Consider the following 16,440-nt stretch of genomic DNA (forward strand, 5'->3'; position numbering starts at 1 on the left):
AAAAACCTGAGAAAATCCCGTTTTTGTCAAAGCTACGTCTGGATGGGATTCACAACTATGATAAAAACATTATAGACGGAGTAAATCGAGTCCCTCAACACCCCCTAAAGCTGTACAGTTCTACTCGTCCTGGGTCAAAATTTCCTTCAATAACATTCGGCAGTTTTGATTTATATGCAGTCTAATGTTGATGATGGCGTTTTTTTTTCACATATGATATCGCTTTTTGATCTGCTTCTTCGCCTGTGTTTTGATCATGAGGTTCAGTACTCTTTCAGAAGATTTCATAGCGCCCCCTACCGAATAAAAGTGAAAAAAACAAGGAAAGAGGTAAAATTCCGTCAATGGCGGGGAAAGAGTTAATTTACAGTTTAGCAGTCACAAGTAAAAGATACGAAGGGGAATAAACTAGGCTAGCATTCCACAAGTCAAATGTATTACCTCAAACATCGATAACGGATTATTATTTTTTTAGTCCTACTTTTGATGGTCTCAGATTTGGAGCTCAAGACACATTTGATGAATAAAATAATGAGTTTTAGTTCTAGATCTCACAAATTTCAATAATTAGATATTATGACTGTTGGATATACCCGTGAGTTTAAGATCTGTGGTTAATCGATAGGAATTTTTTTTTTTTTAAATAATAAATGCACTGCAATGAGCCACTTGAATACTTCCGGCAAGCTTGTGGGTTTAAGTGTATGGGGGAAAAAACACCACGAACATGGTAAGATTTGCAATCCTTTTAATGACATTGTGCCACTGAGAAATTAATGACAGAAAAATGTCATTTATTTACATGACTATTCACAGTGTAAAATAGACTTTATTCAAATACATACAAAAAAGGCTTTCCACCAAAACATTCTCTTAAATAATATTTTCAATGTCACCATGTACATATATACAGCATAATAAAAATACTTTTTTTTAAAGAAGCCACAGATTTATCTATAACATTTATGATGAAGATTTGGTCCCTACATTAGGGTGCAGGGTTAGGAGGGTGAGACGCACAAAGACCAAAAGAAGCTAAGGGATACTGAAAATTTGGCAGTAATGTAGGAATACATTAGCAGCAACTTCCCATGTTAATGAATAAGTGGCTCTTGACTCTCATGGATGTTTAAATATCAACTTTACATCATTTGCATGTTTCATTATTATATCCTTCTGGTTGTTACTTCAGTAAATCAAATTTGGTTACTTAATGCATAACTGTCATTTGCAATTTTCAGCAAAGATATCAAAGTTCATACGTGTTACAGTCCTTCCTTACTTATTCACAGAAATTTGCCATGGTTCCGTGTTCTGAAAACCAGATGACATGAACCTCTTTTGCTAGAGGCAATGTTATTGAAGCCATGTGGAATAAGGATGGGTGGTTTTTAAGAATAAAACAAAAAACAAAAAAAAACAATTCAAGTAACAACTTTTTTTAAATATAGATAAGAGCTTTTTTTTTTAGAAAATCAGGAAAACAAAACTTCAGAAAGATGTTCCTCTGCTGCCAAAAGCTAAATCTTTTGCAACGACATCATTCCTGAGATGAGTTATTTTATAATCAACAATGATTTTTGGAGTGTACAAGACTACATTTAATTATAAAACCTCAATGTCACTCAAACCTCCAACATTAAATAATTGCTTTGTAACTCGCCTTTTTATTGGTGGAGAATATTGCTGATAAAGATCTACTTTCCAGTCTGAAACTGAATGCAGCAGTGAGTTTGCAGAGACGCTATTCTCGACTGAAATGAAAAATTTGAAAACATGTTTATATTGGTGATCAATGCCATGTGTCAAAATATCAGAGGGAACTGTGGGGGGAGAATACAAAAATGCAAATGAGATGAGGCGGAATATGATGCCATTCAACCAGTTCTCTTTGGCACAATTAGATAGGAAAAAACGTCTAAGAAAAAGAAAAGGAGCAGTGCGTTTATGACCATCTGACATAGAAACATTCCCATATCCCCCCAGTCCTGAGGTTTAGAGACAACCCATCAAGTCCTCATCGATAAAATCAGCTTCAATACTGATAAAAACTGGAGACACACGAGTGCCAAGTAACGTTACATAAATAGTGCAGATCTGTGCGCGAGTATTTCAAGTAGGGCAGATGGAGTGCTCAGAAACCGTCCAGATGATTCATGCTGTTGGCTCTTAAGTGAATCTCCTCTAAGAAGTTCTCCAGCTGCTCAATCAAGACCCTCTTCTTAAACCTGTGCACGCGCACACAAACAAACACACAATGTAATTAATTAGTAATTATATATTAATAGAATAGTAGCGTAATTTGTATGGCTTAATGCATTGGAAGTGCAGACATTTGTGTTCACACATTATGCCCAAAGTACACTTCAATTTTTACATGAATGCTTAGGCATACGTGCAGCAAACATGTACCGAAAGTATCCTTTTGATAGCACACAAACACAGGCACTCGACAGTCGACACATGCACACCAGAAAGCTTCATCCTTGTCCAGTGCCTGTACTACACAATTCTCTCCACAACTTGACCAATAAAAACAAATTACTTAGAGTTTTGTCCAACTTTAGTTTAAATGACTATTGCAAAGTATATATAGGGCATAAAAATGGACTTAAGCGCTATATGTATGCATACATGTATATATAGCGTTTAAGTCCATTTTTATGCCCTTCTCTCGGATGCAAGTCATTGCTTACGCTGCACAAGTGCCCACTACTGGTGGAACCCTTGCAATGTGTTTAAATGTAATGCCCTAAGCCCTTGCAGTTAAGTGAGAGCAAAGTGAGTTGCTGTTGTGAAGTCACAGTTGTGTTGCATTGTTGTCTAATTCTGCAAGAAGTGTACATGAGTACGGTAGACTCGCTCCCTCAGTCAGAATTGAGGGTCTGTCCATATATACTTCCCTCATCCACTTGAAGTTGAACGCACTTCAAAATGGTGGCGGGGATTCCACCAAGGGGAAGTGCTTAGGGAAGTTTGCGAATGTATGTCTAAAACGCAGGCAATGCATGCACCTATTGTTGCGTCTCCAGTAGTTTGTTGTTCTGTGTTTCTTTTTTTACTGCAAATCCAGTGCTGCCACCTTGTGGACCAACTGATTAGTGGCAAAAAAATTCAAGGCGCATATATGAACTAGGCGTAGAGTGAAAAATCTGGCTCCATGCATTCTACGCTGATAAAAAAAGTAAATATCATACACTGCAAGTATATCCCTTTGTATGCGTAATTTTTTTTTTTTATTTGGGCTTTACTCTTCGTACAAATACCATTAATATGTAGTTAATCTACTTCAAAATTTTGAATCTGGAGAAAGGAGTTTACCTGGCAGCCTCTTTGATTATGCTTTGCAGGAAGATCAGACGTGTTTCCAAACTGCCCTGGATTTGCTTGAGGAGGTAGAAGATTTTCTCATAACCTGCGTTAAGGACCGGGGGGGATTGGTGGTGGAAAGATTTGATGTATGGTGTCATGAGCAATGTCAAAAAATAATTGTAAAAACACAGGAACAAATTAATTTCCCAAGACCGGTAATATTGTACAATGTACAAATAAAAATAACAAAATGGAACCCAGCTGTAACAATATTACAGATTTTCACATTTAGCAGAAGACGCCAAAATGTCCAGTTTATTTCACAAGACAAAGCGTTGGTGGGAGACCACCCCTCCTTCGCTTATTGGACGCCGTCCAGGAAAGAGCATCAAGAGAGGAAATGATGGAAACACTTGAGCAGTGTTTAGTTGCAGACATCTGCACATTCATGTTGTTACTTACGTCTTCCAGGTTTCCGGATCTCCTTGGTGATGAGCACTCGGAGTTCAGAGTTCAGCTCCTGGCTCTCTTCGTTTCTGATTTTCTTCAGCTGGCAGGGGGAAGGGTAGCGGCACGGGGCCTCCTCTTCACCCTCACTGCCCAGAGAGAGCTCGCTCTCGCTGGACTGGCCGTTCTCCTGAACTCCGTCCTGCTGGTTCTCAATCTCATCCAACTGGAGGTGGTTCCTTTGCTCGATCGGTTCAGACTCAGGCACAGGACTCAGCTCCTTGTCCAAGTTGTTGTTGTTTGACTCAAGATGGTTGGTGATGTGGTTTTCCAATTCTGTGTGATCATTATCTGCTGCTGTGTTGGATCAGACATGAAACATGCACAAGTAAAATTGGAGTTTTCATGTTTTAGACACTAAGGAACCAGAATTAAGTGGGATGATTGTCACACCTGCTACTAAAGGTTTTTTTCTGCATGAGTTTATTGGTTACTTACTTCTGGGTGGTGTTTTGGGAGGTGTATATGCCCGTCCCGGCCGAAGCAGTGGAGACATGCAGCGCCTGCGTTTGGGGGCCCCTACCCCAGCAGGACTGCTGGACTCTCCAGGACGTTTGCCTTTGCCTTGAGTGCCAGTAACAAATTCATCTGCCTCATCCACCATCATCGCCTGACATGAAAAGAAGAGAAAAAAAATGCTATTTGCCTGAAAGTCAAATCTGTGTAGTGCTTCTTTTTGAAAGCCGGAGATCCAAAATTACCTTCTTGTCCAATTTGAAGGGGTTACCAAAAGTGTGCAGACGTTTAGGCTGATCGGGGTCTGCCTCTCTCAGAGGGGACGGGCAATGCTTCAAGAAGTCCTGATAGTTGCCCATCTGAGCTATAGGCACACTGTGAAGCTGATCTAGGAAAAAAAAATAGATTTGAAGTTACATAATGTTAAAAAATGACCATATAAATGGCATCATGAAATTAACTTTATATCACAAATTGAAGTCAAAGGCTTGCAGTTCTTTTGGAAATCAAACTAAATATAATTGAGAGAATCGTCTCAGAACGGAAACCAATAACAATTTATGGCTGTCTGAGCATTACCTTGATCTTGTCCTTTCAGAATGCAGATGCTAGAATGCAGAAGGTTCCGCCTCATGCGACTCAGCTGGTCCAGTAGATGAGCTCTTGGGATATCATAGGGGTTTCGCAATCCTTGTGGTTTTAATGCCTGTGTTGTCAAAGAGGATAATGGAAAATATGAGGGATCTGAACTGACCATGGATTACTTGCTGAACAAAACCCTGTTGAAAAGTTGGTTATGCACAAAAAATGTGATTCTAAAAAGCAAATGTTCCACATATACTCAAAACACTCGCAGTCAATTCCAGCCTTTTAAAAATTCATCTCACACTGACTTGATTTAAATTTAGAGAGGTCATATGTATGTGTATTCTTTGTGGATCTCCTGGTCTTGAGCACATGAAAACAGTACAAAACATCTACAAAGTGTGCAGTAGTGTACACGCACGCACTTTATTCAGAGCAGCTAATTGAAAGCCGGCAAACTCCTTGGTGTTTGCCTCCATTGGCAGAGCTGGCCCATCTCCTATGATACTTTGCAGCAGCTGTGTGAAATCCTTTCTGTGGGCCAGAGAGAGGGCGGAGCTTCTGCAGCGAAGTTTAATCCCACCTTCTGGCACCGCCTTTTTCCCTACTGATGCACAAACTCTGTCTGCCTCGACCTTCGTCTGTAATATACACAATTTAATAATTCATCACTTCATAAAACACTTTTAAGAACAAAGCCTTTAAAAACAAGCTATATTAGTACACACCTGCTGACTGAGCTTTTTGAGATAGGTCACAACACTGTAGCTGAGGCCATACTCCATGTTGTCAGCCAACAAGTTTGGAGCTCCCATCATTCTTAGTGCTTTCCGCAGGGCCTGAAAGAATCAGGATGAAGAAAAGAGAAAATAATTTAATTTAATTACTTTTGTAATGTTAAAATGAACATGAGTGATTCCATTACTTACAGTGATGTAGTAGGGTGGCATTGTTTTAAGATAGTTTTCAAAAGATTGTCGCCACTTCGCTGGAGGCTTGAACTTATGCACAGTAATCAAGTCATCTATAAATGCATGATGAACAGTTATGTGACTTATATCCATCAACAATCAAATAAATACAAAAGCAAATACAGAGCGTCAATTCTGATAAATGAGATGTTACTAATGACACTTACCAAGCAAAGGCAGCACCACAGGGTAGTTATAGGGCATGACAAACAGGTTGACACAGGTTAGCGCTGTGCTGGCCTTCAGATAGCCAAATGGCTGCCCGAGTTCCCCGTATTTAGCACTATTACACACAAAAACCTGAGAGAGAATAAAACGTTACAGCAATAAACGTTCTGCCATAGTAGTTAGTTAGTAAGTTAGCAAGTTAGTGAATTCTGAGGGTGCTTTCACACTAGCACTTTTGGTGCACAACTGGGTTCGATTGACTTCAGGGTTTGGTTCTTTTGGATGATGTGAACGCTGTTTTCTGTTGTACCGAACCCGAATACGCATAAAAAGGGAGTAGTGTGTAAAGCTGCGACTGCAGGGTGCTGCGACTAAATCTGTGATCAAAACTTCTCAGGGATGAACTGTAATATCTAAAAATGGATCTCAATTATATTGTTTGCGGTTGTGGTTGCTGAATAAATGCACTTACGTAACCTGTGTGAAAATATTAACTTTTTGTAGCTGTTTTAATAGAAAAAAACATTCATGTAATTTGGAATTACTGGAATTACTATTAGGGATTTCACTGTTCTCATTTTTTGAAGAGAACTTTCTTGTTTTACCAGTTTTCTTAAAGTAGACAGGTAATTTATGATAAATAGCCTAAAATAAATAAGAACACTAGATGAGGTAAAATAAAGTTGACATTCTCTTGATTTGTGCTTATGGTGAAAGTGAAATAATTATGATGTAATGTAAAAATACTTTATCAAATGACAACAATCTTTTCAGTTTAACCATTATGCAGCATGATGAAAAAAGTTACTAGACAAACAAACAAACAAAAAAACACAAGTTGACTAAATATGATAAAAACTAAAAAGTACATTTAACATGATAAGCTGACAAAATTAACTAGTTCTCACTCATTTTCCTGACAAGCGTGACTAAGCAACAGGGGTAAACAGCTGCTGCTTTAATTATGAAAATGCACCACGGTTCAGACACAAATACTATAATGTGAACACAATCCAGCGAGGGCAGGGGGGAGCAATCAAACTCTGGCTCAGTCCAGTCAATCGAACCAAGTGTGCAAGTACCCTGAGTGAACATACATGTTCCCCGATTAGCATGTATGGCACTAAAATACTGATTCTAGCAGTACCTGCCAGCAGGTGTGTGGTGATTTCCTCTCCAGTATATACTGAGTGAGCGGGGAAGGCTCTAGCTCGTACTTGTCAAAGGGCACTTTGTCAACCACCATGGGCTCTGAATCCACACATGAAAACTTTACTTGTGGGTGAGATGCACGTGGAGGCTGCAGAGGAACAGAGGCAACTGAGCATACAGCACACTTACAAGTTTACATTTCACTAGAAAAAAAATACAGTATTTATCATTTAACAACATACCAGCATCGAAGGCTATGTTCATGGCAAACTCAAGAGTAATAAAATGAACAATAGTCATAATAAAAATTATATTTAAATGAATTGCATACAATCATTTACATTACACTAGAAAAACCTAGAGCATATACATATTACATTAGATATAAAAAGGACTGAACAGATGGTACAACATACACAAATTGAAACATGTTTTTATCGTACCAAAGTAGGAGAGTTCTGGTCAGGCCAAAAGGACTCCGGGATAGGCCAATGGCCAACAGGAACACCAGTTTTAGGGTTGGGTCTGACATAGATCAACTTATGACAGCTGTGCCATGATTGAGGTCCATACTTCATCTCTGCTGGACCATCTGGAAAAAACAAACAGTAGTGTCATTAATAATGGCTTGGTTTACATTTTTTGTAAAGCACACTACCATTCAAATGTTTGGGGTAAGATTTTTTTTCTTCTTTGTTTTGGGAAATAAATTAATTATTTTTTTCAGCAAGGAAGCACTAAATTGATCAAAGGTGACAGTTAGAAAAGATTTCTATTTCACAATATTACGGTTTTATTGTATTTATGATTAATTAATAATTAGATTTATCATTAATAGGTGCTTTACTGCAATATGTCTGAAAACTACAAGCCTGGTCCTCCTTTACCTTCAGTAGGTGGAGGATCAGGTCCAGTCTTCTCAAAATTGATGACGACACCACTCTGGATCTTCTGCACCAGAGACTCCAGGCACTGGTTCAGCATTCTCTGGGAAAACACGCTGTACGAGCGGCCTAAACATGGAAACAAACGGGAAAAAGTTCAATTGCATCTGACGTGCTTAAATGTAGGGATGTACCGATATGAAAGTTTTGGCCGATACCGATAACCCATAATTCTTTTCATTTGAAAGCAGATCACCGATATATTGGCCGAAAAATCTAAATTCAAATTTGTATATACTTTGATAGCCTGTATACATAAACAAAGGGCTTACCATTAAAAGCCATGTCCCAAAGTCTTCAACATAAATCAAACATACAATACAGTAGCCTAGTTTGAACCAGTGTAAGATTCCTTAACTTTAAACACTTTATAATAAGGTTTCATTTTGTTAGCATTAGTTAAAGGGTTAGTTCACCCAAAAATGAAAATTCTGTCAGTAATTACTCACCCTCATGTTGTTCCAACTGCGTAAGACCTTCGTTCATCTTCGGAACACAAATTAAGATATTTTTGATGAAATCTGAGTCATTTCTGAATCCTCCATAGGCTGCTATGTGACCGAAACTTGCTGGCCCAGAAAAGTTATTAAAGAGATCGTTAATATAGTCCAAGTGACTCCAGTGGCTCAATCTTAAGTATATCAAGCGACGAGAATACTTTTTGTGCGCAAAAACAAACAAAAATAACGACTTTATTCCACTTTTCATTTCCTTCTCTCTGGGCCTCGTAGTGTTTTTGCGCTGCGCATCTGTGTTGCACGTCATCACGCATCACACACATGACCGGCGTCGGCCAATAGTGAGCCTACGTGGTGACGTGTAACACGGACGCGCTGCGCAAAAACACTACGCGAACCAACTAGAGGTCCAGAGAGAAGGAAATGAATAGTGGAATAAAGTCATTATTTTTGTTTGTCTTTGCGCACAAAAAGTATTCTCGTCGCTTGATAAACTTAAGATTGAGCCACTGGAGTCACTTGGACTATATTAACGATCTCTTTAATAACTTTTCTGGGCCAGCAAGTTTCGGTCACATAGCAGCCTATGGAGGATTCAGACATGGCTCAGATTTCATCAAAAATATCTTAATTTGTGTTCCGAAGATGAACGAAGGTCTTACGGGGTTGGAACAACATGAGGGTGAGTAATTACTGACAGAATTTTCATTTTTGGGTGAACTAACCCTTTAACATGAACAAACAATTAGGCTAATGAACAATACTTCTACAGCATTTATTAATGTTAAGCTCAACATTTTATAAGACATTAAGATCCAAAGTTACATCTGTTAACATTAGTTAATGCACTGTGAACTTACATGAACACAAATATTTTAACTAACATTAACAAAGGCTATTGCTCTCTGTTACTTCATGTTAGTTAATGCATTAACAAATGAAACCTTATTGTAAAATATTACCAAAAAATATATTGCCTACATTTTTTTTTAAATAAAATTGCTAAATAATGCAAACAAGTCATTGGATAACATTGGGCTGCATATAAAGAAACAAAATGCCATGGATAAATAAAATGGAATCGCCTCCACACAGACAATAAGGAAATTACTTTAAACAAACCATATTGATGATGTAAATAATACCAGAACAAAAAAGCGCTAATCATTAATAATGCATCAATGTTTTGAAAAAAACAGTAATAGTAAACATTTTTAATATTAGGCTTACTGTTTCAAATTACATCATTGCTGTTTGAGCTGCGCGCGCTGAAGCTTTAGAGAACGAACGTTAAACTGAATCGCTTTGCGATTTTTTAATGTTTTGAATTGCTGTTTGATTGCGCTAGCTGTAGGAGTAGGCTAGCTGAAGAGGAAAACTGAAAAACTTTTCTAGCAGGTTGTTTAAATCACTGAAACACATCTATGTGAGATTAATCAGATATTTATATTACATAAACATAATATTACGACTTATATCTGCACAAAATGACGTGAATGCACAAGCAAACTAGACTGCGCTGGTCAGAACATGTAATCCCTATTCTGGATGTGCTATTCCCACAACAATGCGCTGAAACGGCAACTAAACCCAGAGAATTTACAATGTTTTATAACAATTGTGTTCTCATTATAATGGCATGTATATGACAGTCCCAATTATAGTTATAAATATGCATTGCCTTTTGAGCTGCGCAAGCTAAAGATAAGGATGATCACCGCCGGTACAATTAAGCGTTTTACTGCATCGTTCATTAACTCTACCAAACGCATCCTATATATACACATATATACATACATATAGGTCTAATATTTTCTTTGATATAGGTCTAATTTTCTTATCGGATCGATAACATCAAAAATGACCATTTATCGGCCGATATCGATATGTGGTCGAAATAGTGCATCCCTACTTAAATGTACATTTTATCCACTGCTATGCATATTTGAACTTAAAGTAAATTAATACTGTCTGCTTTAAGATGAAATGGTTCACTGTGGCTTTTTTTCCTTGTCAGTTCACTGCCAGACCACAGCTATTCACATAAAGCTGCACACGCACACACACAACACAGTAGCCACCCTATTGTTTTTAGAATTTATCAACATGAGAGGACAGACATTGTTCTTTTCTCTATAGTAAAGTTTAGTTTGTCTCCATTACACAGATGTATTAGTCAGCACACACAAGTCCAGTAAAATCTGCCCTTTAACCACAATTCAGCAATTCTCTTCAATTCACAATTCAAACACTATTTCACAGCATTTAAACGTCACCCAATAGGTATGACCTGACATTTACTCAGCCAGGCATGTACAGCTTCTGAAAGAGTAGGGCTGCCCCCAACAGTCGACTAAAAGTTAAAAGGCTTGGTTGACTAAATTTTGATCAGTCAGGTAGTCTCAGAAAAACAACAACAAAAACTCCACAGGAATTGGCAAAAGGAATTGTCATGCAGTGACAGATCGCTAAAACTGTTTTTTTGCGGTGATATGCCGGGCAGGAAATCCAAAGTGTGGGAACATTTCAAGAATGACCTCAAAAAGGTAACGGGACCTCAAACATGACTTGCAACATGCAAGTAGTAGCCTAATGTTAGCCACTTTTCATGGCTGCTCACTCTATCGTTAACATCAACCTAGATAAATGTGCGCTAATAAGGCGAATATCCAAGTGTTTGTGTGGAGTGTAGAAGCTAAATTAGTACCGCACTCATTGCACAACGTCCATGCCATTAGAGCTCATCTCCTCAAAGGCCGGCTTAATTGTGAGCAAGACACAGAGCTAACTTCTCTCCGACAATGTAGACAAACGTATGTTCCCTTCTCATAATATGAGAAGACTGAGATCGGAGGAAAGAAAATAGTGACAATGAGTCAGATCTAGGCTTAAATGAATGACTAAGAGTCGACAAGGAAAATCTTTAGTCGACGGCAGGCCTATTAACCAAATCTACTTTTTCTGTAACCTCAAAGCTATAAAAAATAAATAAGTAAATAAATAAATAAAATCTTTTTCAAATCTTTATTTTAAATGCAAAGACCTCCTTTGTGATCTCAAACATACTTGATCATAAATAATTCTCACACACACAATCCAACCAAATATTTAATGGTGGCTATAGCATCTAGCACTAGAACCAATAAACATTGCCAGTCTACTTAAAGGGGTAGCCTACTCCTAAGCTGAGAAAATGGGCTTTCAATAAAACTTGGCTGCCTATGCAGTAGAAAAGTGAAAAAAGAAAATTTAAATCTGTGCCAGAGTCAAATTCCATTACTGGGATTCCATTTCAATTACTTTGCAGTCATTTAGTTATAATGGTGTCGACTTGTATTATTCCCAGGTGCAAGAATTCAAAGAGTAAACGTTTAGCGGGAGCGAGTTACTTTTGGTTTCCAGTGAAGGATCCAGTTCGTTGTAAGGCAGTGGCTAAAGGCTGCAAAAGAAACGTAAATATGGAGAAGATGACCATGAAACACAGTGTTTTATGCCAAACGGAAGGGAAAACTGAAAGAAACTGCTGTTCTGTCAGTTCCACCAAAGAATTCCGGAGTACTCTGACACGTGAATGACAGATTTACTTGTCCGAAGGACAAGCACATGAAAAGACTTAATGTCGAGCCCTGATTATTAAGTTTTATATATACTACCGGCATTGTAACAAAAAGCAGGTGGAAAATTGACGAAGTTACATTTTCATTTGAGTTCACTTTTAAAACGTGCAGTCCATTGCCTTTTCTATTCTACACCTTTGTCTTTCTGTGATAAAATTCACTTAAGTAGTTAAAATGCATACACACCCCCGGTGACCTCACACATGGGTGTAATAGGAGAAGAGTCAAGAGGAACTCCACCCAATGGTTCAGGGTCAGGAGAGGAGTGGCCTGGAATGCGGAGCACTAAAGAGAAGAGTCGCTGGTCCCATCTGAAGGGCTCTTTGGTCAGCTCACTGCCAGGTAATGGTGTTGTCAGGGGTAAATGCAACTGGAGCAGAGAAAAAGGATGAATTAATTCACATTTCAGCACATAAATGGAAAAAATTCCTGTAGGAGACACTGACTTGACCATTACTCATTTTACCAGCTAGAGACTGTTACTTTTACAGATGTGCAAGTCATATTGTTAAAGAGAACAACAGAAGATAGATATGGGAAGGAAGGAGCAAACTATATCAAGAGGAAAAGGTTTAAGTGGAAAAAAAACAAGCACAGGATAGCAAGCACAAAAGAAAAATAGGAAACCCATGACTAGACAGGATGCTATCATGGGTCTGCAAGTCCGGCCCATACTGACACATGACCCACCTCGTCTTGCACCCCAGAACTGCTGGTCAGCTTGCTGCCATCAGTTATGGCCAAAATGATAGCTGGCTCCAAGAAAAAAGGGTTTCTACCCTGCAAAACACAAGACAAAATAAAAATGATAAAATAACCATAAAAACTGTGCACCTGCAGTGGAGCTCATTAGACAAAGGCATAGCTTCATACACCCACTCTTTTTGATGTTAACACACTGGCTTCATTATACGAATCAAAAATATGACATCTATGCACTGATAAAATAATGTAAAATCAATCAGTTAAATGCTCTGCTCTTTCAATGATTACACTAAATTGTATCTTCAGCACAGTACAGATTTTATGGTTGAGTAATTTCTGAAACAAACACAAACTAGAAACAAAAGAGATCCATACTATGCAATCACAATAATATAGAGAGTGAGTCTAAATTTACCACAGGCAGGGGAAAGATTTAATTACCCTATTTTTCTTGTGTCATGTCATTACATGCCACTAATAAACTATATTGTCTAAATCAGAACCGAAGCATATTTTACAAATTATTCTTTTCGGTCCAAAAAATAAACATGTAAACAAAAAAGCTGGGGCCTATACCATGAAGCCGATTTAGGTAGCGTGGGAGGTTTCAGTTTAGTTTGTGTGCCAACACTGGGTTTTAGGCACCATGAAAGCAGCTCGGCTTTTAGCGGTGTTCATCTCCATAGTAACTTATGCTCCACGGATAACCTGCTCTGGGGCAGGATATGTTCTGGGTAAGAGATCGCAAACCAAAAGGTTTGCAGACCAATCAGCTGTAAGCAAAGTGACAGCTCTGATGCAATAAAGTCACTCTCCCAGTTTCTCTTGCTCCAAATAAAAGGTCATTACATAGAAACATTTTTTTAAGACAAAATCATCTGGCTTTTAGTGATGATCATAATTATTTTTTATGATTTATATAAATTATTATACCCTTAATCCATTAGACATGAGGAATTTTAGTTTAACAATTATTAAACATTTAGTTTAAATGTTTATATCTAATGAATACATACAAAAACGTAAATACGCAAAGAATCAATAAGGCTTTTGTGAGAAGTGAATAACGTTTTTTTTTCTATATTTTTAAGCCATGTAATTGGCTGTTCATTACTGATGTCACTTTCATGTGAACAAATTCCATGAACTCAGGATCAAAATCTGAGTAGAGAGGAAGTTGATGATCAGTGTCACGGTACAAACAAAGCTTAACCGGATTGTTTTGGTTTAGTCAATGCAAAACTAATCCCGTAACCCTGAGTTTGTTCAACTACCACAACAAACACAAAATATGTGTGGGGAAAGCTTGCATATGTTGCATTTTACCAGCTCAACATGCAGAAATACAAGAACTGTCCTCTAGAAAACTTCTGAGATTTTTTTGTTTAAAACCAATGAACTAAAACGACACTCAACCTGGAACAATTTTAACTAGAGCACACTTTCACAGCATAATCGAGGTTCCACTTCAGTTAGTCATCGCCCTTATTTGCATCCACGATGCAGTTTACTTATTACTACAGTGTGTCACCAGGGGCCCTTGGGATTGTGTTGGCACAGTGTGAGCCTATTGGGTGCTTGTTTAACTGTGAGATGTTGGGGGTGGGCTCATGGGGTTAGGCCACAGACTTTATACCAGTCCCTGGTTTATAACATACCTGTCCATAGTTGTCTATCCCCGAAACTAATCTATTGAGATTGAGCAAATCAAAAGAGGTCCTTAAAGACTGGCCGATCGATGTCAATCCAACTGCTTGCAGGTTCCTCAGCTCGGTCATAAAAGTGGCATGACTGTCCTTCCATCCGGCCTGAAATATCAAGACACAGCAAATGATTAGTTATGCTTATAAAGAGATCCTCGCATCACATCCCTTCAGGATCTGAAACTGGCTGAGGCAATAATGTAAAGAGCAGTGAAGAGTCCTCTCTCTCTGGGTGAGAAAACTAAGTTAGGTTAGTCCCCCATCTCTCTTTCCTCAAACACACACACAGAGAGAGAGAGAGACAGAGAGAGAGAGAGAGAGAGAGAGAGAGAGAGAGAGAGAGAGAGAGAGAGAGAGAGAGAGAGAGAGAGAGAGAGAGAGAGAGAGCTCTCTGCTGCCACACTGAACAAAATGTCGGCCATGTTTAAACACAAATTCATGCTGGGCAGAGTGTTTTCACACCACAAATTTAGACGTGGTGTTTTGAAACGTAAACAGACGAAGCGAGTGATTAAAGTTTCTGGATTGAAATAAAACAGGTTTGGAAAGAAATAAAAAGAGTTTGTACCTTAATTCCAGCCGGTGCTTCCTCGAAACTCACTAACATGTATCTGTCTCCCCTGCTGGCCGGATCTCTGCTCCTCAGCTGTGGAGAAAAGTGGATGGAAACGTACGTTTTTTTCTAAGTTTTCAGTAAAGTAAGAATGTGGAGCAGAGACGTGTATTAATTTACCTTCAGGAAAGTCTCAACTGCGCCCTTCGCTATGTCCAGATAGCTAGTGCCCAAGTGGGAGCGCTGGTTCATGGAGGCGGACGTGTCTATCAGAAAAAGTAACACGGGCATTGTGTTGATAATCGCCCCTTCTACATGGACCGAGTGTCAGTGCAAGCGGACAAATGCAGATAAATCTTTTGTTCGCCTCCTGTCGCTGCTGTCAGCACGCTGCTAGCCGGCTAATGCTAACTGTCTCGCGCATTCTTTCTGTCAGAGTGTAACTGTAGTTAGTGTTGAAAGATCGATGCCTTGTAAACTTAAGCAAACCTCAGACCCTGGGGGGGAAAGGTTGTTGATTTACAAGGGAAACGGGTGTTGTTGCTGTAATTTGAAAGAAATGCCTAACTTTTATCATGGTAACTTTCTGTTTAGTTTACGTCCATGATTCTCCTCACTCTGAGATGTGCTCGCGGGCTGCAGTGGTTTTATTCTGCGTTCAGCACTTGACTCCGCCTCCCAAGCCCTGCCCGAGTAGCGTGCGCCAAATCGCCTCAGCTGATTGGCACCTGAAAATCAGTCATTAGCATATTCTCAAGAAACGAAGCTCAACGGGAGCATGCGCGTTTGTAAACATTTTGTTTTTGTATTGCATAAACATTAACATTGTACATGCACTTTCGTTCAAATGCAGATACTGAATTATGCATACAAAAATAAAACATAGAAAAGAAAAAAAGAAAAAAAACTTATATAAAAAAAAAAAAAAAAATATTTATCAAATAAATACTCTGTAAAGCTCTCCAACTTTAGTCTTTATAGTTTTTTTTATTCAAAGAGTCTCTAAGTCTCTACTAAAAGTACAGTTTATATTTGAAGAGTTCAGATGCAAAAACTCTAAGTGCCATCTGAAATTTTCTTCTAGAATGATCATTTTTATGAAGCTTGTATATTTAAGTTCAGTAATTTCACTTAAATGGCAATGCAAATGACCTATTAATTGCCATTTAAGTGAAATGACTGAACTTAAATAAACGAGCTTGATAAAAATGATCATTCTAGAAGAAAATTTCAGATGGCACTTAGAGGTTTTTGCATCTGAACTCTTCGTTTATACTTCTTTTTTAATTTCTGTAAATAATGATTTGCT

General features: G+C 38.4%; 1 protein-coding gene across 2 annotated transcripts; it reads right to left on the minus strand.

The window, feature by feature from the left end:
• Nucleotides 1-731: 731 nt before the first annotated feature.
• On the minus strand, nucleotides 732-15,751 carry ints6 (integrator complex subunit 6). Of its 2 annotated transcripts, none has more exons than XM_079880828.1 (18): nucleotides 15,312-15,751; nucleotides 15,147-15,224; nucleotides 14,534-14,683; nucleotides 12,861-12,950; nucleotides 12,357-12,540; nucleotides 8,039-8,164; nucleotides 7,595-7,743; nucleotides 7,147-7,299; nucleotides 5,999-6,131; nucleotides 5,790-5,884; nucleotides 5,589-5,699; nucleotides 5,286-5,501; nucleotides 4,855-4,981; nucleotides 4,521-4,663; nucleotides 4,258-4,429; nucleotides 3,775-4,113; nucleotides 3,322-3,415; nucleotides 732-2,228 (listed from the first exon to the last, which is right to left on the minus strand). In XM_079880828.1, exons 1-18 carry the CDS (start codon nucleotides 15,420-15,422, stop codon nucleotides 2,135-2,137), a joined length of 2,565 nt encoding a protein of 854 aa, XP_079736954.1. In that variant the 5' UTR covers nucleotides 15,423-15,751; the 3' UTR covers nucleotides 732-2,134. The 2 variants fall into 2 exon arrangements, with proteins under 2 accessions (XP_079736954.1, XP_079736953.1); XM_079880827.1 differs by having other exon boundaries at nucleotides 3,775-4,116.
• Nucleotides 15,752-16,440: the final 689 nt, after the last annotated feature.

This window comes from Squalius cephalus, assembly GCF_949319135.1.
Source record: "Squalius cephalus genome assembly, chromosome: 9".
Classification (NCBI taxonomy): domain Eukaryota; kingdom Metazoa; phylum Chordata; class Actinopteri; order Cypriniformes; family Leuciscidae; genus Squalius; species Squalius cephalus.

Coding starts and splice junctions, on each gene's coding strand:
- ints6 (XM_079880827.1), bottom strand. CDS start 15,422: ATGCCCGTGTTACTTTTTCTGATAGACACGTCCGCCTCCATGAACCAG. Junction 4,430..4,520: donor CCTTCAAATTGGACAAGAAG/GTAATTTTGGAT, acceptor TTTTCATGTCAG/GCGATGATGGTGGATGAGGC. Junction 2,229..3,321: donor ATAATCAAAGAGGCTGCCAG/GTAAACTCCTTT, acceptor GCGCGTGCACAG/GTTTAAGAAGAGGGTCTTGA.